The 26,551-nt window shown below is 32.4% G+C and overlaps 1 protein-coding gene and 1 pseudogene across 6 annotated transcripts in view; one reads left to right on the forward strand and one right to left on the reverse strand.

Annotated features, from left to right (window-relative positions):
- LOC145267012 (uncharacterized) overlaps nt 1–26,551 on the forward strand; it is a 360,917-nt gene that overhangs the window by 253,882 nt on the left and 80,484 nt on the right. For 2 of the 6 annotated variants that reach the window (XM_080122936.1, XM_080122945.1), the window contains one exon: nt 21,566–22,378. The exons of the other annotated variants lie outside the window; for them this stretch is intronic. In XM_080122936.1, the coding sequence (XP_079979062.1) occupies nt 21,566–21,847 (282 nt within the window). In that variant the 3' untranslated portion in view covers nt 21,848–22,378. Of the gene's footprint in view, nt 1–21,565; nt 22,379–26,551 lie in introns of those variants that run through there. 6 annotated transcript variants of the gene reach the window in all.
- LOC145274343 (U2 spliceosomal RNA) lies at nt 1,995–2,120 on the reverse strand (annotated as a pseudogene).

Raw genomic sequence — 26,551 nt, forward strand, 5'->3', positions numbered from 1 at the left:
AAAAAAAAAACTGTGGGGCTGAAACTTTAAAGTGGGTTTATCAGTCTCTGCATATGTCAAACATTTGGGGATAAAGCTCTGAATGAAAATACTGCAAGACGTTTACCTCCTCAACGTAAATACCTCCAACAAACACAACACAACAAGCAATCTCACCCCTACACAGTATGGATCCCCTCGATGTAAGAAAGCCTTCTACTCCAATAGTTTCTTCCCTAGAACTGCTAGACTTTGGAACTCTGTTCCAGGATTCTGTTTTCTCAACTGTACTGACATGCAGAAGTTCAAGTGTAATGTGAACAGACATCTTGCTACTCATCTCCTTTCATAATATCCCTGCAACTTATCTCCCTGATAGTAGCTCCCTACTTCAAAGTGGCACTGTGCCTTATTTGGGGTGAAAATTGGGAAAAAAAAAAAAAAAAAAGGCGTTGGTTTCATAAATTCAAGTTGGAAGATTTGTCCCTCTCTGATAAGCCTTGCATTGGACGACCACAGGTCTTGAATGACGGAGTCCTGAAGGTGGCTATTAAAGAGGACGGTAGTCTAACATGTGATGAACTTGCACGCAGTTCAACATCACTTGCACCGCTTGGGTAAGACATACAAACTGAGCAAATGTGTTTCGCAGACGTTATTGGAGGTCCACAAGTGACAGGCTGTGCATCACTGCTTTCTTGCCAACGTATCACGTCCTTATCAATTGAGTACTTACCAGTGATGAAAAGTGGGTTCTGTATGAAAACTCCCAAGTGTTCCAAACGTTTTTTTTGTCTCCTCAGGATGCTGTGCCTTTATGTCCTCTTAATTTCAAATCTTTCTTCAATAATTAAAATGTAATGTTAATTAATAATTATTTGGAACACAGTATCATCAATATTGTGATTATATTTTTGTTTTTTTAGATTTTAATTGTTTTCATTTGTTTCAATATATTGGCTGCACTCTGGATTTTATCGGTTACATTCTTATCTGGACTGCACTCTCCCACACTTTGCTTATGGTCGGCTCTATCTTCTTTATATCAACTAAGGCTTTTGTTTCTTTTTTTTACTTTGCTTGGTTGTGGCTTTTTTCTTTTTTATTTTATTTTATTCAATAACTTTTTTTCTGGCAAGAACTTATTGATAATTTTTGAAAAACAATGGTTAGCTAGAATCAAGCATCGATTTTGAAAATGCATTGCTGTTTAAGTCGAATTTGAAAAATCCAACTGACTTAATTTTCTATATTAGATATAGTATTGGGTAAAAATTCTTTTTGTAAACTTATCCGAATCATTGATTGTTCAGAAACATTTCTATTCTTGTCCAAGGGAAATCATTTTCACATGAATATTCCATTTTTTGTAACTTAATGTCCGTTATCAGATGTTAAAAGTATTCTACAGTCTGGCAGGGCAATAAAATTGACAATATGTTCATTCGATACATGTCCTCCCCTCTTCCTTCAAACAAATCGGTTGATAGTTTCCAATATTTCTTTTTCTAAAATAAAATTTCTTTTTTGATCAAAAAAGTTTTAGATTTAATTCAGAAGAAACATGTACAAAGGAAGTACATTTACAAAAATAGAACTCCTAAATAATTTACACATTAAAAAAAAAAAAAAAAAATTAGTGCAACTTTAGTTTACTAATACAAGTTACCTCGCATGTTTAGAAGGGTGATTAGTAATAATTCAATGATTTACTTGGGGGGAAAAAGTCAATTTATAAAAAACAAGGCCGATAGCCATTAGTCGCATGCTCTCGTGTAATGAATGAATGCATGAATGTAGGATTGACATGAAATTCTTAAAGATAAACTAAAATGACCGAAAAATGGGCTGAAATGACTTAAATAAATAAAAAGTAAATGACTTAGAATAACTTAAGGATGAATTGAATGACCTTAAGAATGACTTGAATGATTAAAAAATAACTGGACTCCTTCAAAAACAACATGAATGATCTGGAGAATGACTTGAATGGCTTTGAGACTGGCTGGTTGTAAAGTGGGTGATCATTTTACATTAAATTAATACAGAAAAGTGATCCCCCACTTTATATCACAATAAGTACAGCATGTAGTAAGAAAAGATACTACACTTTGATCTTGGCCAAAAGGCCAAGAAAAGCTGTATTTATTTGCTCCCCCACCGAGCAAATTAGGCACAAGGCCGATTTTTAATGTGAGGAGTGAAGGAGAAATGGGGACCAACTCTCGGAGCTGGATAGTGACAATTGGTATGAAGGGTTGCCCCTACATTGATCAAGGTCTTATCTGTGGGATCGCCCCCACATATGGTCTTTGCTGGCAGTATCTGCCAGAACAGATACTACACTTTGATCTTGATATATAATTTATTTCGTGAAAATGAAAATTACAATCAAAATAATTCAATGTAAAATTAAAATAAATTAAAAGTAAAATTCAAATTTACAAAACAAATTTAGGCACAAGGCCCTATAAGATCTGGGAGGGGGAGTGTTGCAGGGTCTTTGTTACTAAAGTGAAAATGGAATCTTTGGCGACTTTACTCTTGACTGGTAACATTTACCACAATACCTCATTCACTCTGTGGACTCTAAATGCAAACCCCAGCGTTTTTGCAAAAAAGAATATGTTTACAATTACTTTGTGTGTGTTTGTGTGTAATTTTTTTTTTTTTTTTTTTTTTTTGTAATTAAAATGTGTGTGTGTGCGTGTGAAAAAAGTTCAATTCATTGGAAAATAAAAAGTTCTTGAATTTTGGAAGAAAAACGGTTCATGTTGGGGAGAGGGGAATCTAGAAAAATATGCAAGAAAATAAAATTGCTTAGTGCATTGTTAGTAAGGTCCCTCCCTGAGCTAATCTAGAAAGTTAGATCACCTACTGTTTTCCAGGGCACCGAAAACAAGCGGGAAGATCCCTAGTGGGGATTGGGAAGGATTTTTATCGGATGTAGGGAGGAAAAATAAATAATTGTCAAAAACAAAAAAGAGAAAGAAGATTTAGGTGGCGACCTTCGAGTAGGGGTTGACCAGGGGGTGATAAAACAAAAAGATAAGGGGGGGGTAGCCTCGGAAGGTTCTCTAGTGCCAAAAAACAAACAATTGGGGGACAGGATCTCATTTGTACCACCAGTCAAGAGTCTCTTTACTTTTTATTTGTCTAACTTAGCGGGATGGGCTCCGTAGGACCCAGTACCGCATGTGCCATGCTTATGGTGGTAAGACGAATACAAACTTGGCACCTCGTCGGATGCACAAGCTAGCATCATGCACCCACCTCTTGTCAAAGGCCACTCAAGGCAACCTTTTCCAATCGCATCTGATCTTTACTTTAAGCAGATGTTTCAAGTAGACGATCAGATCCCGATCCGGAACAGATATCCCTTCGCGGACTCGCTTGAGGCGTGTGATCCATATGACCATCCTCGCTACTGCTAGTATCGCTAGAAAAACCATTCTTTTCTCCCTAGACAGTGGCAGATCAATGTTCTCCACAAAATATGATTCGTCGAGTTCAAGCCAGCGCTTGGCATCAATGCGAGCCGTTACCTCATTGACGTACCCTAGGAGGGTCTTGAGCCTGCTGCAGCGAAAAAAGGCATGACCGGCTGTTTCCCTCATGTCCTCATCACAGCGCAGGCAGTAGACCCGGGTTTCTTTATTGTAAAGATTGAGTTCTTCAAGGAGGGGCAGTGTGTTCTGGACAAGTTGCCAGGTAAGGGAAAATTCCAAGTTCGTAAGAAAGTCCTGTCCCGGCGCCCAACTCCACTGGGAGCGGACCTCCTCTAACGACATCCTCCCCGTCCGTTTCACTAGCGATTCCTTTGTGCTACGCCCCACCAGCTCCCGATAAAGCCTGTTCCTAGACTGTTTGAGGACACTGGTCCCTGGCAACGCTCTAAGTGCAGACCGGCATTCGGCGTAGAATGTTTGTTCCCCCCCCCCCTCAGTCTCCGCCGAGCTTCGACCGAGGGGTCGGGTGTGAGATTAGAAAATGAGCTTCCAACCGCAGTGACCCATGGAACGTCTACGTACAACAAACGGCTCAGGAAGGCCAACCTCTCTGTGTGCTTGTGACACCGGAGATCGGGCAGTCCTAAGCTTCTCTCGTCGGATTTCGAACACAGACCTCTCTGCAAACATAATGCTTACCCTCATTCCACAAGAGTGTGTCGAGGTGCTCCTGTAAGCTGATCCGTCGTTTTGCAGGGAGGGGAAGTACAGACAGATGGTAAAGGATGAGCGGAAACACATATGTAGCACATGCCTCTGCCCGACCCTTCAAGGACAATTTCCTTCGAACCCAAGTCTTGACAGAGGATTCGACCTTGGTCTCTACTTCCGACCAGTTTTTCTTCAATTGGAGACCCGGTCCGAACCACACACCGAGGATCCGGACCGGTCCGTCGGTTCAACTGAAGATGCCTGGAAGTGAATTTACTCCGGTCCAGGCAGCCAACCGCAGACCCACTGACTTACTGCGATTGAAGACGGCCCCCGTAACTTCTTTGTATCGAGCAAGCGCCTTGGTGACTGCTTGAATGTCTGTGGGGCAAGACACGAACACGGTGATGTCATCGGCGAACGCGGAAACCCTGGCTCGTGTGCCTCCAGGGAGAGCTATCCCACGCAGGACTGGTGTAGTCGCCTCGTTCCTTAACTTGCGAAGGAGGGGTTCCAACGTCGGGACGTACAAGAGACGACAGCGGGCAACCTTGTCGCACCGACCGGGAGACGACAAAAGACTCCGACAGCTTACCATTGATCTGCACCGCTACCGTCAGCCTGTCATACAGTACAGAGATCCACTTGCGGAAGTCCGGATTAAATCTGGCGGCCTCCAGCACATATCCCAGGAACCGATGGTCCACCTTATCGAAAGCCTTGGACTGATCCAAATTGATCAGCACGGCCTCGGCGTCGTCTTCTTTCCTCTCTATGATCGTGCGTATCAGATGAAGATTGTCCTGAATCAATCTCCCTTTCACAGCATAGCTCTGGTCTGGTTCGATCAAGTCAGTGATGACAACCTGCAACCGATTCGCAAGAACCTTGGCCAAAATCTTTAACTCTGTGTTTAGCAGAGTCAAGGGCCTGAAATCATCTAAATCTTCCTCCCCACCATGCCGTTGACCTTTCCTCAGCAATGTGATCACATCCTTGGTCACCTGCGCAGGGATGGAGCCCTGAACAAACCAATGGTTGAACATATCCTTCAGAATAGGGATCAACATGGGCGACAGCCTCAAGTAAAATTCGTAGGGTAGACCATCAAGCCCTGGGGACTTGTTGCAGCCGACCTGCTTCAACACAGTAATGATCTCGTGTTCCGCGACAAAACCATCACAGCTAGCCACTCGAGCCGCCATAAGGCGGGGTGAGTCGGCCAAATAGCTGCCAAACTCTTTGACCCTGAGTCTGGGGAGTTGGGTGAAGCGCTCCGATAGATGCTTTCGAAACCTCTCGCAAATCTCCCGCGTCGACATAAGGGCATGCCTTTCCAGGTCGTTTACCTTTCGAATGTAGCCATCCGAGCCGCGCCTTAGAGCAGCCTTACGCTCAACAGCGTCTACATTAACAGCCTCGTTCGAGACTTTCATTAGCCTAGCTCTAACTATGTGGCCCTCATACCGCTCGCTAGCCAAGCGGTTGAGGTCTTGTTTAGCTAGTGCTATTCTCTATACGCTTCTTGGCGTCTTGTTTAGCTAGTGCTATTCTCTATACGCTTCTTATCTAGCGCGAGGCGTTGGCTGTACTGGACCGAGAAGCGTCCAGTCTTAGCCTTGAGACTAACCCACCACTTACTCCTGGTAACCGCCCCCACTAATGCCCGTTGGATTATCTCTATAACATTCAACCGGTAGTCCTCCAGCTCCAACACTTTTTTCTTTTGTTTTTACACATTTGGAAAAAGGTTTTGTGTTACTGTATTTTGCTAACCATTATATTTATGTTATAACAAAAAAAAAAGAAAGTTATTTCGGTTTTAAAAAATTTATTTCATGTGGAATCAATTTAATTGCTTTCCTCAAAATCATATATGAAACCTTATACAGGATGTCCGAAAAGTCACTGAATGGTTTTGAACTTAAATAGATTCTTTATTTTTGATATCTTTCTGTAATTTTAACACAATTTGACTAAGACAATGTGAATTAAAAAAAAAAAATGCAAAATTCAAACAGTTTTTATTTATGAAAAATGTCTTTTAAATGTTGCACATTTTCAGCTTCGCATATTTCTGCTCTTTCCAAAACAGACTTAACTAGCCCCGACTTTAAAAAAAACAAACAAATTTTTTAGCTCAAGTTATTCATATATTTAATTTGTCCACAAACATGTGTCTTTACTTTTGAAGACTGATCAATGTGACTAATCAACCATGAGGTTCGAACTCTTGTTCTTGTGGAGGATATCCTAAAGAAAGAGTCTATGTTAACAAACCACAACCCCTGCGAGAATTGAAGGAAAACATCAAGAACGAAATAAAGGAGCTAAATCATAATCTAGAGATTTTGAATTCTGTCATGAATAATGTTTTGGAAAGAACACAAATATGCGAAGCTGAAGATGGGTAACATTTAAGACATTATTTTTCATAAATAAAAATTGTTTGAATTTTATCTTTTTTTTTTTTTTTCAAATTTCTCACTGTCTTAGTCAGGTTGTGTTAAAATTACAGAAAGGTGTCATAAAAAATAAATAAATTTATGTCCAAAATCCTTCAGTGACTTTTTTGGACACCCTGTACTAGCCTGTTACTGAATAAGATTTGATATGTTGATGAGCATTATCTTTGTAGGTTTTGAATTTTAGTCTGTAACTAAAATAATAGGACATTCCTTATGGATGATGCACTCTGCCGTAGGAACTTATGGTTTCTCCTTAAAGTAATAAGCAAGATTTTTCCATAAAAATAACTGAATCCTTTGGCTGAGACAGCAAAGAGACTGGATTTTCATAGTCATTGGTAGCTAAGGTTCAGAGTTCGAACCTCATGGATGATTAGTCACATTGATCAGTCTTCAAAAGTAAAGACACCTGTTTGTGGATAAATTAAGGATATGAATAACTTGAGCTTAAAAATTTGTTTTTTTTCAAGAGCACTCGATATATGAGACTTCTGTGAAACAAAGTTATATAAACATTAGAATGAACCTACATTTATATCTATATATATGTATATATATATATATATATATATATATATATATATACACACACAAAAAAAACAAAACATGCCAAATCTATATATCTATAAAAGTGAAAAAGTCTCTGTGTGTGTGCGTCTGTCTGTCTGTGTACACTTCTCTACCAAATAACTCTGTCAATTTTCAGTCTAGAGACTCGAGATTTGACATAAAGGGTAGTGAGATTTGGGGAAATCTTTTTAATCGGTTTACGGCCAGAAATTTGGCTGGTAAAGGGTCAAAATTCAACGATTTGACCGTTGAAAACTCTACCAAACTCCTCCGCCAATTTTGTGTCTAAACACTTGAAATTTTAGATATAGGTTACTTGGACATGTATCTAACTTTATAATTTGTTTTGAGCCCAAAACAATAGATGTTAAGGGGTCATAATTCTGGTCAAAGTTTTAAAAAAATTGACATCTGCAGTCTCTATCAAATTACTCAGTCAATTTTGGTCTAAACATTTGAAATTTTACTTAAAATGTATTCAGACATAGGGAAGCTTTTTAATCGTTTTTTTGCTGGAAATTTAGCTTCCAAAGAGTCATAGTTCAAAAGATTTAACCTTTGCTGTATCTAACAAACTATTAAGCCAATTTTGGGTCTAAACATTTGAAATTTTACATAAAAGGTATTCAGACATGCAGCAAGCTTTTTAATCAGTTTTAAGGCGAAAATTTGGCTAGTAAGAGGTCAAAGTTGACAGAGTTGACCTTTGCAGGCTATCAAACTCCTCTGCTAATTTTAGGTCTAAACACTTGAAATTTTAGATGTAGGTTATTTGGACATGGGTCAAACATTTTAATTTCATTCGAGCCCAAAACAAATGTTAAGGGGTCGAAATTGGGGTCAAAGTTAAACAAATTTGACGTGTGCAGTCTCTACCAACTTTTTTCTATGGTAGTTAAGGAAGCCTATTATATAGAAAGGCGTTACCGTACATATTCACACTTTTTAATATATACATATGCACATAAAGCTATGGAAGCAAAATATTTTAATGAATATATATATAGATATAGATATATATAATGTCTGTGTGTACATACAAAACCTGAAGCACTATGCCAAATCATTGATGAGGTTGTAATTATTTGAACGTCCTGCATATATACCAAAACAATTTATATAGAATTCAGATTGTTTGTTCAGATACGTCAATTCCTCTGGAAATCCAATGCCGCAAAGTAATGAGACATAAAATAAAAACAACTCTGTGACAATGAAATTTGTTTTCTTTAGTTTTTCATTTGAATATCATAGTACCTTGTACTCAGTTCTTGATCCCTGAAGTCATGTGAACGATCTCATCTGTTAAATAACCAATCCCTTGCTCCAACCATCACATCTATCAAGGATGACACAAGTTTTATCCATTTAAAGTGTCTTGGAAAAGTCAGTTTTCATTAACCTTTTCCCCGATTAATTAATTTAAGATGAAAGCTTTTTTAACGGGTGTTGCTGATCAAGGTATAATTTTCAGAAATCAACACAATATTTCCATTAATATGCTTGAAAAATGCACTTGTTAAAAAGTAGGTTTTTCACGGCCTTTTTCTTTATAAAAGACCTGATCTGACAGGAAACAGGCCCTGCTACAAAGAGTTTTACCGTCCAATGGTTTTAGTTGTCTTAGATGTTTTTCTGTTAGCCAATTCAGAAATGATTGCTGATTTCTTGAGAGCAATTAAGTCACTTTTCCGTCTCAATGTTTTATATATTTGAGGAGCAATCGTTAATAATTTAAATATGTTAAAATATATGGTTCTTTAGTTAGAGGGCTGTCGGATGTTTATATATGTGCAAAAAGAAAAGATATTTACACACAAAATCAGTGAAAATCAATGTTATAAATATTCAAGCTTATTACTTATTTTACATTTATAAACTTGAATAAATAGTGGTAAAAGTTGTGAGTCATGGGTAAGTTTAGTTTCTATGTATGTATGTATGTATGTATGTATGTGTGTGTGCATATATATATATATATATATATATATATATATATATAGTTGATGCAGCGATTGCAGGTGATTGAGGTCCTAGATATGACTTAAAACTATATCCGATGGTGAGGCCCCACCTTGCGGGACTTGGAGAGTGTGGAGCCACCATTTAATTGCTATTACTCCCAGGTCCACTCTGACCCAGAGTAGTAGTACCTGTTAGGGTCCCAACTATCGGTTAAATAGAATCCGACTTAAAAAAAAACCCAAATATACTCCATTAAGAATCGTTTCTCAAAATAACTAGATTCGGCATTAAATAACCTGAAAAAGATTGATATGCCGTAAAACAAAAACAACCAACCAGCAGGTGATTGAGTGACTTACTGACTAAATAGTTTTCCAACGAATGGTAAAAAATATAAATAGTTTTTTTTATATATATATATATAGTTTTAAAGGTTAAAAACTTTTAAGCATATATATATATATATATATATATATATATATATATATATATATATATCACTAAACTTAACCCATGACTCACAACTACTCATGGTAATGATTGTGTGTCATGGATAAGTTGAATGTGTGTGTGAATATACATATATACTAGATGTATCCGGCGTTGCCCGATATTAAATGTAACATTAATTTCCTTTTAAAAAAATGGGGAAAAACCGAGAGATGCGCATGTGAGTATTTTGTTTTTTCACTGTGGAGAGTGTGTTACTCTGACGTATGGAAGAAGTTTAATTGTTAATTCAGACTGCTTAAAAAATTATGAAACTGTTAAAAGTCAATTAAACAAAACAAAACAAAAAAAATAATCGATATATGACAAGAAAATAATTTTTTTTCTTTCTGGTTAACTAGCAAGAAGGTAACACTCCTTGATGTAAATATAAAACCGTTTGTTCGTTGACACTTATGGACTTGTGTTTCGTTGGCAAATCCCCCCCCCCTTTTACTTAAAAAATAGGTTAGCAGGCAATGTGGGTTTGTTTGACAATCCACACAGATTCAAAAAAGTGGTCAAACATTCAAATACATAGCAAAATAAATGTTATCAAACGCAAGATAGGTTATTCTTCTACTTACCTGGAAAAATTTTTAATGGTTTTGCACACGTTTAATCAGTTCAAAAAACAAAGTGTCCAAAGTGTAAATGAAAGAAAAAAAAATGTCCTTTGACTCTTGGCTCGTAAATTTCAAATTTTGAAAATGACTTAAAACTAAAAAATTATACAAAATACTGTTAGAAACCCATAATAATAATAAAGAAAATTAGATAAGATAAAGAGCCTGTCTGAAAAATCAAAAGTGAATTGAAAAAGGACACAATTTAAAGACGGGAGTGATTCTATAAAAGTCCATTACAATATATATTTTGTTCCTAGCCAAAAAGATGATTTCATCGAAAGCAATTTCCATTTATATGACTGAGGTCTTGGGTCCAAATAAAGAAAATGTCCTTGCAAATGAATGCTAGACATAGTGAGTTGTAAAAAGTATGTTTCATTCAATAAATATACCATTTTTTTTTTATTTGCCAGTAAACTGATAAAGTATATCTCGAAACAGAAACTATGAAATGACTCCGTTGAAATAAATAAATTTAAAAAAACACAAAAACTTTAATTTGGGAAGTAAATAAAGACAAAAGTAATTGCTTTGTTGCATTTATTTTCTGTTGTTGTGTGTTGATGAATTAGATTGGGTGAGATTCTTTTATTCTTTGAATAGACATAAATCAAGAAGTAAAGATGAAAAAAAATTCCTCCATTTTTTTTTTTTTTTTTTTTTTTATGCTAGAATGTAATTGCTGTGGTAGGAATTATATTATGTTAGAAATGTGAGAAAAAAAAATCAATATGAAAAATGTAAGCTGGTTCTGTTTTAATAATAGTGAACTGCTATTCCTCCGTGATACTAAAATACTCCTAGAAAAGACAAAAAGAACTTGAAGGGAGTGATCTGTTGGTTGGTTGTTTTTGTTTTACGGCATATCAACCCTTTTCAGGTTATTTAATGCCGAATCTAGTTATTTTGAGGAACGATTTTTAATGGAGTATATTTTTTTTTAAGTCTGATTCTATTTAACCTATAGTTGGGACCCTAACAGGTAACAGGTACTACCACTCCGGGTCAGAGTGAACCTGGGAGCAATGGCAATTAAAGGGTGGCTCCACACTCCCCAAGGCTCGCAAGGTGGGGCCTCACCATCAGATATAGTTTTAGGTCATATCCAGGACCGGGAGTGATCTGTATTTAGATAAGTATGATATATAGACAATAGTTAGTAATGGAGAGAAGAAAAAGGAACAAACCAAGTTATATGTTCATCAGCGTTTTGTCTTTATTTCAAGACTTCCTCGGGATAGTTAAATTGAAGAAAATAAAATACCAGTACAATATTTGAAAATGTGCTTGTTGTGAAAAAGATGTCCGTGTTCTATTTCAGAACACAAAAATGTCGTTGTGGAGTAAGTGAGATATTGTTTTCTTTTTAACGTCATATAGCCGTTTAGATATTTAAACATATTTAATGAAATTTATGTTATTTTTTGGAATAAATATAGTCGTTATAATTCAAATGTGAACGTGTAATTGAAATGAAATGAGTGTCTTTTTGTTTTGTTATTTATTGACTGATTACATAAATTATTATAGATAATAGTTTTATTGTGTGAATTAACTTGTGCCTAAATTTAAATTCTGTTCTTTTAATATGATTTTAAGTCTTGAAATAAAGATGAAACATTGGTTTGTTCGTTTTTCATCTTGTCCTTTATTTTCATCACAATAGGAATGAGGAAAATATAAAAATAATTGTGGTGACTTACTTAAAAATCATCATCATTAAGAACAAACCCCTAGTGACTGTGGAGGCTGTGAGAGTAGATATTAGTATACTAATGAAAATGTTCACAACCTCCCTTTTAACTTATTGTATTGGAAGATTAAACATATCCAGAATAAAAAAAATGTAAGAAATTTTGAAAGGGAATGAAACAAATGCATTTTCATTAGGGAGAACAGATTAGCATACAAAACTTATGGTTTGAAAGCTATAATGGTCAGTAAAATAGGTGAAAAATTAACTTTATTATATAGACGTAAATTCTTTACTTTTCTTATATAAAATAAAGACATACATTGCCATCTAATTTACATGCGTGTTTGTGGCATGTACAGACGTACATTATGTAAATTAGACGACAATGTTGAAAGTTATTTTTCCTGTATATGCTCATAGTGATTGAATCAACAAAGTGAGAGGCAGCAAGAGAAATGCATACATAGCTAAGGGAGATGTTCAGTTAATTTTAAAATTACAACTATTATAACAAAACAATGTTTGTTTTTTGTTGTTTTGTTTGTTGTTACTTTTTTTTTTTTTCAAATATAGCTCAATTCCAAAATTAAAGTATATTTTAGCATGTATTTTGTGTTATTAAAGTATGTAAGAAAAACGTCCGAGGGAAACAAATATGATTAACATATATTTAGGATTGTGTGTATGTGTGTGCATGCAAGTGTAACAAAATAAAATGGAAAAGGATATATGCAAAAAGACAGACTAATGATAATTCAAATGATTAATCCAGAGACATGTGTGACTTTTTCAAGAATGCATGTTAAAATAAGAGTCAATCTTTATACATACCTTGGTGTTATGGTATATATATCACATTTATTTTTATTTTTTTCCCCTCATATATATGTACGCATAAATATTGTTACTTTAACATGCATTCTTGAAAATATCTATCAAATCAAATCTTTGTAGTAATCTTTATTTTTTTGTTCTAATTAGTTTAATATATATATATATATATATTTGTCCATTCTACACGGACACACATATTTATGAGAGAGAGTGGATATGGAAAAAATATAAAATTACACACATATTTTAATGTATATTGAATTGAAACTGAATGAACATAAAGCAATATTTCACTTTTAATTGGGGATAAATTTTGCTTGATAATTTTCACAAGAAATTATCAAAATATTCCTATTTAAAAATATTATTTAAGTGTTCATGTTTTTCCTGTCATACAACCTGGGCAATATACAGAAGTATATGTGCATAATTTTTTTTTATTAGTTATATATATATATATATATATATATATATATATATATATATATATATATATATATATATATATATATAGGTTAATCATTTACTTGAAGCATACTCTGTTTTTATATACCAATCTTAATTATGAAGTTGTTTTTCTTTATCATAAATACAGTATTTTCTTTTAATGAAAAATATCTTTTTTATATAAATTTTTTAAATTTAGAAGAGACTTGTTAGTCGCAATACAAAACAATATTGTAATGGATACCTTATGAAAAGTAAAAAATAAACAACTGAGAAAACCTGATATTTATAATTTGGATAATTATTATACTACAATATATACACACACAGTAGAACTCCGGGGTACGGCATTAAAAATTAGTAACAAAATACAGTACAGTATGTAATACACATGTATATAATCAAATAACACCATAAGGCTGAGCAAATACTGTAAACTGGGGCCGGAAAACATCGTTCCGAAAAAATTGTATCCTAGGGCCATCATGTTCCGGGGTTCTACTAAATATATATATATATATATATATCGGGATACTGCAAAGATCAACAAATTGCTTTGGGGCTTATATAGATTATCAATAAAATAAGAAAACGACAATATAAAAATATATACTAATGTATATAGATTTATTTATTAATTCAATAAGGATGATACATCAATTAGGAGAGTAGGATAACTCTTTATACCATGGTATACAGAGTTAGTATATATTTTTATACTGTTGTTTTCTTATTTTTATTGATACTCTCTCTCTCTCTATATATATATATATATAAGCAAAAAAAATATGAAGATTGTAAAAATTATCATTATAGGCTATAAAATGAAAATGTTAATAAATAGGTATTTATTTTTTAAGTTAAGTTTGATAAGAGACGGCCATTCATCTGTTACATTTGAATTAACATGGATAATAAATTCTATTATCAAAGAGTTTATCAAATATAAATTTTTCATAAAATGTTACAAAATAATAAGAATGCGATTTATAATCGGATGAGGTTTAAAAGGTAAATATTTGGTTTATTTTTATTTGGGCATTTCTATAAAGGTTGCTGTTTTCAACATAGAAATATATATTCTATGCTGCCTTCAAATGGTATTGGTAATGGTGTCTTGTCTTTATTGGCTATGCTCTCGGTCCTCCAGTTCTTATTGAACTCTTCAGTTTCTCATATTTTTAAATAAGAATATTTTTTCATGTATTTCTTCCAAATTATTAACGTTTTATTCATGTCATAATGAAATTTACTCTAAATTTATGAATTTCAGCATTTCTTTATGGATTCATTTGTGCATACATAGGACATGTAACTAATAATCACTAGTTTAATATATACTTAGTATATATAAGTAATGATATACATATACAAGTAAGCTTCATACAAACGTGTATATATATATATATATATATATATATATATATAAAGAAGTATGTTGTAGTTCATTTGAAGCATTATTTATCAGATAAAAGATGTGTTTGAAGGCTTGTTGATGCAGGCATTATTCAGTTGTTGTAAACAGATAAATAAATAACAATAATTACATAGTTTTCAATAACTATTTATTTACTTGATTATAGACGGTATATTCTGGACTGTAGATGGTATATTCCTCAAATATTTTCGGGAGCAACTCCCATTTTTAAGAGGTAGAAAATGTCCCAAAAATATTTGTGGAATATACCATCTACAGTCGTGACTATGCTATCTATAATCAGGTAAATAAATAGTTATTGAATTATTTTTTTTATTTATTTATCTGTTTACAACGACTGAATAATCCCTGCATTGACAAGCTTTCCAAGAGTAAAGCCTCCTACTTTTTTTAACTCAAAAAGTTGAAAAGCTATGAAAACGGAAGTGGTATCATTAAAACAAGTTACTTTTGGTGCTCCAGAATTCTACATTGTCACTTATCATTCTCAATGCACTTTTGCCAGAGATTCAATGATGCATCTCTGCTTCTGGTGCATGTCCATGACAAGGGCATTTTTCTTAGAGTCTCACATCGTCAATATCTCCAACAGAAATTTGAAACTTTCAAATCATGAATGCATAAGTTCAGTTATAACAATGCAATTTGCAAGCTCCTCTGATCCATTCATGCGTAACAAAAAAAAAAATAGGAGGCATTACTTTTGGAACACCCCCTTGTCTGTGTGTGTATATATATATATATATATATATATATATATATATATATATATATTTGCATACACTCTTATTTTAGAGATTGAGCTCTCTGTTAGGAGAAATAAGTTTCCACTTCATACAAAAACAATAGTCTTCTACAAAGAATATCAGCGAGTTTGTTAATGCAGAGTTAAGATACACCTGGTATTTGTTTTTCAAATTTCGGTGCGGATACAATTGCTATGTCTAGACACACTGAAGATTCATGATACGACGAAACAGCTATTTGTGGGTGACTTTATATATATTTATATATACATATTAATGTTCCTATTTACTTGCCTCCCCACGAGGACAGAGTTAGACACAAGGTCAGTTTTTAATGTGAGGAAAATCCTGCTCCTCAAAAAGGGGCAATCTGGATAGGAACAAAAATAAAAATTGTCTCAGTCATAAAGGATTTCTCCTCCACTGACCGAAAACAAAAAAAGAGGTAGTATCAGAACAAAAGGCCAAGTATATATATTAGTGTTGGGACGATAAATCGGAATCGGGGGGGGAAAAAAAAAAAAAAAATCGGGACTTTTCTGAATCAGAAAAATTTGTGCATATTTTCTGATGTCTTTTTTTATTTGATTTTGTTTAAAACAAAATCTCCCACTGTTTGTAGTAATAATTAAATAATTAATATTTATTGATTTTAAAACGACCGGTAAAACTAAAATTTATAGATCACTCCTACCCGCCATGCATGTTTTTACATTTGAGAAAATATCTGCACATTTAACGTGCGTTTTTACAGTAATCGAGAAAAAAAAAAAAATTCATAGGTAAATATTTGCAGATTTATAAAGACCCGGAATCTGTAATTGTATCGGAATCGGGAGAAATATTAGAATTGTCCCATCACGTATATAAGTTCTCTCTCTTGGCTGATTGAAAAAAAGAATGCCGCAGTGAATTTACTCGGGTCCAGGTTTTAAATTATTTGAGCAGTTGTACAGTTATATAATTTATATTGAGAATTGTCAGTGAATTTGAAGCACGTTTATTTCTACTTATATGAAAAAGGCTTTTGTCTGAATGTGTGTGTACGTTTATTCCCTATGGACTCCGAAACAACTGGGCCTATTTTTTTTTTTTTTAATTTCACACGAATGTACTTTATCAGAATGTTCTGAAAATTGAGAATTGGAAAAAAAATCTGATTAAAAAAGGAGACACATTAATTCACTGGAAGAGATGCACCCCCAGTCTTCATTAAGCCATGCATCTAGGAGAAGGTAACTCTGATGTAAAAACCTGCGGTCTGTTGTATACCTGTGGCAGTCATTTGCACTGACAAAAGTTAGCAGTAATACAAAACGTGTGGTTGGTTCTACACAAAGCCTTCACCGCTATAAACAAATCATCTGTGTTGATTTCCGAGCAACTTATTTGTTGTGGTGGGAGCTCATACATGGAAATCGATGGGAGGGTCCATCGTGTATATATATATAGGGAGAGAGAAACGAAACTTATCCAGGGACATTTTTTCATCATAAAATTTGGTCGTAGATCTAGTTATATATATATATATATATATATATATATATATATATATATATAGGGAGAGAGAAACGAAACTTATCCAGGGACATTTTTTCATCATAAAATTTGGTCGTAGATCTAGTTATATATATATATCTAGCACTCGCACTTCACATCCTACAAACTATATTTTATTTAGAATTTTCATGGTTATTTGTATTTAGATTAGAGAACCATGTTCTTATAAGTAAATTGCTAATAAATTTAATTGCTTCCAGAACATAATTAGATTAAGTTAAAAATATTTTAACCTAAAAAAAAAAAAAAAAAAAGATTATAATCGCAACTAAATTTCTTAACTCTTTATTTATAGTTAACCTCCCTTGGAAAAAATTTCTGGTAGAAATAGGTACGAATTAGTGGCCTGGCAAGGCCACAGGAGAGACAACCAAACAAAAAAACCCTAAGCAAAGCAGCAAAACTGAAACTATCCTGCTAAAACACTATATATACAAATGTAGGCAAACTTGGGCATATTTTATTGGTTTGGAAATATAGGTTCTTTTTAACCAATTGTCATAAAATTTTAATCACAGAATAGTATTATAATCTTCAAAAAGCCTGCAAATTTTTATGTAATTTCCTCCCATAGAACCAAAGATGTAAAAGCATTTCAATCAACGACTATTGATCAAAATTTAAAAAATGAAGGCTAGTGTGAAAGCATTGAATTGTGTAGTGAGGTATGTAACATTTGCCCAAAACCTCTGGTCTTGATGGAGGGGCGACTAAAACTTGTTGCTATGGTTTCAAATGATCTGAAATAAAAGCAAGGGGAGACTTGATTCCAAATATTTCTCATATGTTATATCTCCTCTCTTTGATTTTCATGGATAAAGTAAATTTCACAATATTTGATACTGGAGATATTTCCAAAAGAGGGGAGATATAACATATGAGAAATATTTGGAATCAAGTTTCCTGTAGCTGTTATCCATCAAGACCAAGGATTTGGGGGAAATATATATATTTTTACAAAGGAGTCACCACTTATCAAGGCCCGGAGGCGCTCGAGGATAAGAGTTAATGAGATATATATAATTATTTATATTATACCTACAGACACTAGTGTTTCATCCTTTCGGGAATCATCAGTGCAGGGTGTCACGATTAACACTGGTCGACCAATTCAAACCTGGCAACGAAGCCATTTCTGACTCCATTAGCAAGGACCAAATCCATTCGGCCACCGTTAACCGCGAGAAGTACTGTTGAAATGTAAGCATTTATTTTTAAATGTTTTTTAACGTCTGTCAGAGTGGTCTTGGCAATTAAGCCACACAGAGTTGTCAACATTAATTTACAAATCTATTTATCAAAATAGTCGATAAAATCACTCACCTAAATATCATAATGTATTGAAATGTTGAAAATCTATACATATTATGAGCTCTCTCTCCCCCCCCCCTCCGAATCATACACTATCTGTTTTCTAGCTTTTTTTTTTTTTTTTACATAGTAATTTTTGATGCCTTATGTATCATATCTCGTTATAATATGTGTAGAAAAGAAATATATTTTTTCTTTACTTTTTCTATGAATAATCTGCAATGTTAATTATTGCTAATCTATTCGTCTAAAAAAACTTGTTTGGGCACTCTTACTCCACGTTTCTATTTATTGTAAATCTAATGTAAAACAGAGACTCTCTCTCTCTCTCTCTCTCTCTCTCTCTCTCTCTCTCTCTCTCTCTCTCTCTCTCTCTCTCTCTCTCTCACTCACTCACTCACACACGATTCCAAAGTAATTCTATTGGTTAGAATATTTTAAAAAAAACGAAACAATTTATATTGATCCATTCCTGTGGTAAATCTAGTCTTTGTTTAAATAACATCTTCTTAGAGAATAATTATTGTCGACTGCTCATACACATTAAAATGAAGCCGGCGTTTTTTCAGCAAACATTAGTTGACAAGATTGTTGCTGTTTAAGAGAGAGAGAGAACTACCTCATTTGTAATAATCTGTTACAATATAGTTAAATCAGTCATTCAGGAAATTCAGAATACGTCATTCCAGTATATTTGTGTACAATATTATCAACCATTTTGATTAATAGCCTTGAAAATTAATATTTTTAAAGGTTAAAGAATTGGCACCAGAACAAAAACGAGTGGCATACAACGTAGTCCCCCTCCCCTCTTTGTGTTGAGCACTGTTGTAAATGTATTTCACCCAAAGCTTTTTATAGCAATTAAACAAAGCTCACTACCCGTTTGTTTGGAAACGGACTACTAGTGCGAGCATTGTGAAGCGATGGGCAAGTGTTGATTTAATAGACACTTAATGAAAGACATTTACGAGCGCCGATTCTGTTGTTATATATATAATTTGATTGGCGATAAAAATCCATTATGGAGGCCCTTTAAAAACATTTTGAATTTATTATCAAGAAAAAAAAAACATGCTTTAAAATGGGCAGAAACAATTATGAATAAAAATACATTTTAAAACAAATTCAGAATATTTATCAAATTATTATATTTGGAGCTATTAACCAAACTTTTGTGTGGATTTAAAAGAATTTAAATTATATATCTTTATTAGCAGGACCTGAAAAATTGAAGAAAGCTAGAATGGCATGCCCTAGAAGTAAATTGATTGTAAAGAATATTTGCGCCCAAAAGGTTAAGCCTTTATCCAGGATATAAAAAATATTTGTAAAAAGAACTGTAAAGTCTTGTTTTATTGATGCTCCTACTAAAGTAAAAGTAATCTAATTCTTCCTACTTTTATATACATGACTTGAGGTGAGAATCAGGGCTGCAACATTTCAAATCTAACTATAGAGGACATATAGTGGGTCACCTATTTTATACTCTCTTTAGCCTCTATTTATATCTGTCTCCCCCAGAAAATGGACACAGATAAAGAAGACATATAAACAGAGGTTGAAAATAGTCTGATATATGCGTTCAACTATAGGTCCTATTTGTTTGGATTTGAAACTGACTGTGCCGACATTTTTCTTATGTTCCATAACAATATATATATATATATATATATGCAAAGATTATTATATAATGATTAGATCACTATGACAGACGTTAAAAACATTTAAAAATAAATGTTTAAATTTCAACAGTATTTCTTGTGGTTAATGGTGGCCGAATAGATTAGGTCCTTGCTAATGAAGCCAGAGATGGCTTCTGTTGCCGGGTTCGAATCTATCGACAGGTGTTAATCGTGACACACTGCACTGATGATTCCCAAAAGGATGAAGCAGGTATTTAATAATTATTATAGTAGATAATTATATATATAAATGAACCTTTTTTTCTTTTTCTTTTTTTAATTTTAATTGATCACTTTGCGAGAGTTTTCTACCAACATTATATATATATATATAATGTTGAAATGGCAATATTGATTAATAAACTTTAACAATATTTTAAAAACATAGATTAGTCTCATTTTAAAAGTAGTTTCAATTTAAGGATTAGATTTTAATAAGGTTTTGCACTCCAACTGAATTAAGGTATTTTTTTTTTTTTTTTTTTTTTTTTGCTCATTTAATTTAGCTGTTTTCATTCAAATTTTGAATACAATTAAATAATACTGAGAACCCACCTTTCTCTCAAAAAAATGTCATCCATGGAATCATAAAATTTGCAACAAATCATATTCGGTATAAATAATATTACTTATAGTGTTTCTCCACTTGCTTTCTACCCTTTTGTGGGAACACTTGTCTTTGTAATTCCCTCCTTGTTCTCTATTTTTCTGACTAGCCAACATGCAGAAATTTAAATAAATATCTTGCTGCCCAACTCGTCACTTAATATGCATGCTATAAATTTGACCTCATAGTACCCCTTTTAATTTCGGTGGCAATATGGCTTGTTTGGAGCAAATAAAAATTTAAAAAGAAAAATAAAACTTTATTCTATATCTGACTTGTCCACCAAGTTTCAATTCTTAATGTCCATCAGTTTTTGTTTAATGTTAAGTACGCCTGGATACAATGCACAATATTATCGATAACTCTGATGCATTCTTCCCTTGACAGAGTTTAAGATAAGTCCACAAGTTAAGTACTGTTGAGTGTGAAGCTCATTCAAGATACCATACCGTATAGATGTGACGTTTATCATGAAACGACGAGACGAGAAAAACTTGACCTTCAGTTCAATACTAGCCTGGGAATTGTTTTATTGGACATAATCTTTCAGATAAGTCCACACAATTTGGGATCGTGAAGTTTATTCAAGATCACGCCTAATGATGTGACTCTTATTATTGAACTACTACACAACAAAGACTGTTGGATATTGATGTCTGAAACTTGGTGGACAAGTCAAAAATAAACTGAAGCTTATTTGTACTAAATACGATTGATTGCAGAAAAGATATTAATGATTCCTTTTATAGGTTGCATTTTCGAGGATTCATTCTATGATTAAGAGAATTTATAGACTTTTACTCTAAATGATGTCATTCCGTTTCTAGTTCCTGTCGTTGTCTGTCTTACCGTTTTCAATGTTTTATTCTGACGTCATCAGTATACACTTGTGTCAGCCTATTTATGCACTTTTGAATCTGTCCAATAATTTCCCGCCTATATTTTTGTGACAAATTAGGAAACTGTTAAATGTTATTTCAGAATGCATCCAACAAGATGGGGGCCAACAAGCCTGCTCACCCAATGGAGGCCCCCAATGCGAACAATCCCCCAGTTGCCAACGATCAGCACCAAAATGTTCTGATTGCGCCTGCTGCAAATGAGAAAGTTAATGGCCCTGTTGTGCACGATCCGAAGAAAGATATTCTTGTGCCTCCTCCTAATAAAGACGTTCTAGCCCAGCAGGCATTGCCGGCCGATAACGAGAAGGCAAATGGCTTACCTGTCGACGATCACAATGGAAATATGCGCCTACATCTCTAAAGTAACTCTTTCATATCATGGGTTTCATATTTTCGGGATTATAAGACCCTGTTTATGAAGATAGATCAAGTGTTCATTAGAAGAAATGATGTTGATTGCATCTTTATATACATGGACTTCATTTTATCTATTTTATTTATTTTTTTACACGAGACTGTAAATGCTCAATATGGCAGTTTTTGTGCCTGCTGTTTGGGTTGTGCTAGTTCAGGTTAGCAAAAGATCTAGCCTGCATTGTGGTTTCTTGTTTTTTTTTTATTAATAAGAGATGAAACTTTTTTTTTTTCTCTAATCTCAGTGGTACAATCAATTTTAATTCTTAGTTTCTTATACTTGAGGTAATTTTTTTTTTTTTTTAGGTTGTAAAAGCAGTATATTTTTTTTTATCACCATCTTAAAGTTTATTTTTATCCTCATTTTTTTAATGATTTGTATATTTATTATTCATTTAAAACAAAAACATAAAATACTTTGACTCGGTTACTTGAAGCTCTTGCTTATTAATGCTTCCACACTAATTTCACTGCAAAACTAATACGATAAAAACAATAATTGCTTAATGCTCCTCTCTATCTAATACGTAGACATACAAAACATATATCTAATAGACAATAGATTAAATATATTTGGGATCTTAAATTCGTTTTTATTTAAAGATTTTCTTAGAATAAACAAACCTTTAAAGATTATTTGAAATAATTTTTTTTATTAAGAATCTCCGGTTTAAAATGATCAGCATACAATACACAGAGCCATATATATATATATATATATATAAAGCTGAACGCCTGTGTGTGTGTGTCTGGTCACGAATAGGCTCCTATATGGTTGACTATTATAGAAAATTGATCACATATAATAATAGAAGATATATCAAGACACAGAAATGGGTATGTTTGATCTGGCATAATGATGATTCATTAAAATTGTGAGGTCTGCATACGCGCCTGGTCCACAAAGTATGGAAATAAAAAATTTAAGCATTTAAAAAAAACGTTTACAAGTGTTTTTAATATAGATGTACATAATAATACTTTGATAAGTATGTTTTAACTTAAATAGGGATGGTATAATAAAATTGTGGGGTCTGCGTTCGTGCCTGGCCGCCATAGAATGGAAATAGGCACAAACTTTAATAAACACTTTTCATATCTATCTGCGTAAGTATACTTTGATAATTATGTTTCAGTTTGAAGAAATATGGTATAATAAAATTATGGTGTGTTCGTTCGCGCCTGACCTCCATAGAATGGAAATATGTCACAAAGTTTAACAAAGTTTTTTAATATAGAGCCACAGAATATTGTGATAAGTGTTTCAGTGTGAACAGGTATGGTATAATAAATTATGGTGTTTATCTATTTTATTTTTACTTTCATCATATTTTGCTTTGATTTTGATACCCCAAATTCGAAGCTATCTCTTTACAACCCTTCCTTTTCATAACCTATCATACTTTCATAAATCAGAGTCCATTTTCTGTAGGCTGTTTTTGAACCCAGTCAATGACGGGTATTTTTGCTAGTAATATATATATATATATATATATATATATATATATATATATATATATATATAAGAAATATTACTTGCGTTTAAAGCGTTGCATATGTTGGAAATTAAGAATTATGTATATAAATGAATACGTTTGGAAGACAACGCATATATATATATATATATATATATATATATATATATAAGCAAATTTATTTGTTTAATTCAGATATTCCGATGATATACATCCTTGTCAATGAAAATCTGTTTATTTTTTCTCACTCACAGAATCACACCATGCGAACCAGGAAAAAAAAAATTCATAAACAATGATGTATATCATCGAAATATCTGAATTAAACAAAAAAGTTTGTTTATATAAAAAATATGTGTTACATTTTAGCCTTCCAAACGTATCCATTTATATACGTAACTCTTAATTTAGAGCTACAGATATATAAGATGAGGAGATAATAATTAAAGTTACATTAGAACTTTATTACATTATCATGTTAATAAGGATGAGAGTGATTACAATAAATGAAAGGGAAATCTTTTCTTTTATATACATATACATATATAATTATTTCTTCTTTTTTAAGAAATCAAATATATATATATATATATATATATTTGATTTCTTAAAAAAGAAGAAATAATTATATATGTATATAAAATATATATATATATATATATATATAGCTCTGTTTATTGTGATAAGCATTGAGGTTTGATTTCTTGGCATGTTTAAGTTTAAACCTAAGATTCTTGATAAAAAATATTATTTCAAATAATCTTTAAAGGTTTGTTTTTTTAAAGAAAATTTTAATAAAATTGAATTAAAGATCCCCAAAGAAAATATTAAAAAAAAATATTAGAAAAATAAAGATAGCTTTTTAAGTAATTTTTTAAAAATATTCCTATTAAAGAATATTGTCAGAAAAAATCCTTATCACTTTTCTTCCTTAATACCAAACAATAAAATAAATTGAAAACTTCTCATCAAAAATTCCATGAAAAATATCTCCGATAGAATATAAATAAATTGTAACATTTTGGCTTCAAATTTTTTTTTTTTACCCTCAAAATCTTCATGATTCATAGCTGATACAAACCGAGAAGCCATATTGTTCATTTTTTGTTTTGTTTTCTTTATTTTTTTTTTCAAAAGTTGTATGACAAAATATAGCAATAATTTCTTCTTTTTTTTTTTTTTTTACCCCACTGGAAATATAGTTCATGGACTTTTGAATTAGAGGTTGCCAATGAATTTTTACTTTGTGGCCTGGATTTTTCTATGAAGAAAGCAAATGTGATAAAGTAGAATCTGATTTTGTTTATTATTGGAATTCTGGACTCCACTGACTTAAACCATTGTAAAATGTCTTTCTATAAATTTATTTTGAAATTAGCTAAAAAATATTATCTTTATATATACAAATATATACATACGTGTATGTGTGTATAAACTTGAAAAATATAGATTTTTTTTTTTTTCCGAGAGAAAGTGCTAACCTGTCTGGATTAGTGAAGCTCTATCCAATTAAGAGGAACAATTTATAAGAAAAGATAGCGAGATAATAATTAAAGTCACATTAGAACTTTATTATATTATCGTGTTAACAAGGATGAGAGTGATTACTTTAAAATGCCATGGCCCAAAGTATCTCCCCTCTCGTTTCCTTTTCACTTATTGTAATCATTCTCATCCTTATTGATATGATAATGTAATAAAAGTTTAATGTAACCTTAATTATTATCTCCCTATCTTATATATATATATATAGCTCTGTTTATTTTATGATAAGCATTGAGGTTTGATTTCTTGGCATGTTTAAACCTAAGATTCCTAATAAAAAAAAATTGAAATAATCTTTAAAGGTTTGTTTTTTTTTCTCTAAGAAAATCTTTAAATAAAAATGAATTAAAGATCCTCAAATATATTTTAATATTTTTAAACTGATTTATAAAACAGCAGAAAAGATACCAGAGTGCTCAATTGCAAATACAAGAGCTAAAGTACATTTATCATGAAATTGTATAATTAGTCAACTGTGATAGAAATCGTCAGCTTCTGATTGGATGATTCACAATGTGTTCAATTTGTCATAAATTGTATAATAATTTGATTTTATATATATATATAGATAGATAGATAATATATTTTACTGCAGTTTCACGGTATCACCCATCAAAGGAGTCTCTGACGAGCATCAATCAGAAAATAAAGCTGAAAGGATAAGCAGTATTTATATGCATGACATTTTGTTGTTTTTTTTTAATTAGACAGACATATATTATGGATGGTTCACACCATGTTCATTTTGTTATGGCAAACTGAAGCTCACGGGTGTCATCCAATTTCTGTGTGAAACTGGCAGGCCATAAGGTCCACTAATTGTATAATTTCATTTTATATATATATATATATATATAATAAAATGTACTTGGGTTTAACACTTTACTGCAGTTTCATGGTATCACCCATCAAAGGTGTCTCTGACTTGCATCAATTAGAAAATAAAACTCAAAGAATAAGTATTTATATGCATGACTTTTTTTTGGGGGGGCGAGGGTTAATTAGTCAGCATAATTCATTGAATAACAGGATTATTTATAAACATTTTATTTAATCTGCTGTTAGGACGATTTTTTTTTTTTTTTTTTTTTGAAAGAATCAACAAATTTTCTGACATTTGTGATCATCTGGTAACTTTAAGAAAGAAACTGAAAATATTTAAATAACCACAAATTTCAAAACATTCATCCTCTCTCAATAATGAGAAAAGAAATGACAGATAAAACTGAATAATAAAAAAAAAGATAGTGCAAACGAATTATGGTGCGTAATCAAATCAATAATGTATCATACTGTTGTTTTGTTGACACTTGTTGGTGTGTGCAATATCATTAGATAAACGATTATTTTTTTACTTTGTAGTTGTATTTGTTTATTTCCAGCCCAGTGAACTAAATCGCTTATTTAATAGTATTACTCTTACAAATAAAAGTCTCAAACTGCAGTATGATAGGTGGTATATTGTCAGAAATAAATTCAAATGTTTACTATTAATCAAATATTTGAGTTTTAAAAAAAATACAAGCTAAATATTCATATGTGTTTATGTATATATTTATTTAGAAAAGGTAGAGTAGAAGAGTAAAAAATAAATTTGGTATTTCATGGCACAAATTCTGAGGAAAACGAAA

Source organism: Euprymna scolopes, chromosome 4, assembly GCF_053919585.1.
Source record: "Euprymna scolopes isolate OS-2025 chromosome 4, ASM5391958v1, whole genome shotgun sequence".
Lineage (NCBI taxonomy): Eukaryota > Metazoa > Mollusca > Cephalopoda > Sepiida > Sepiolidae > Euprymna > Euprymna scolopes.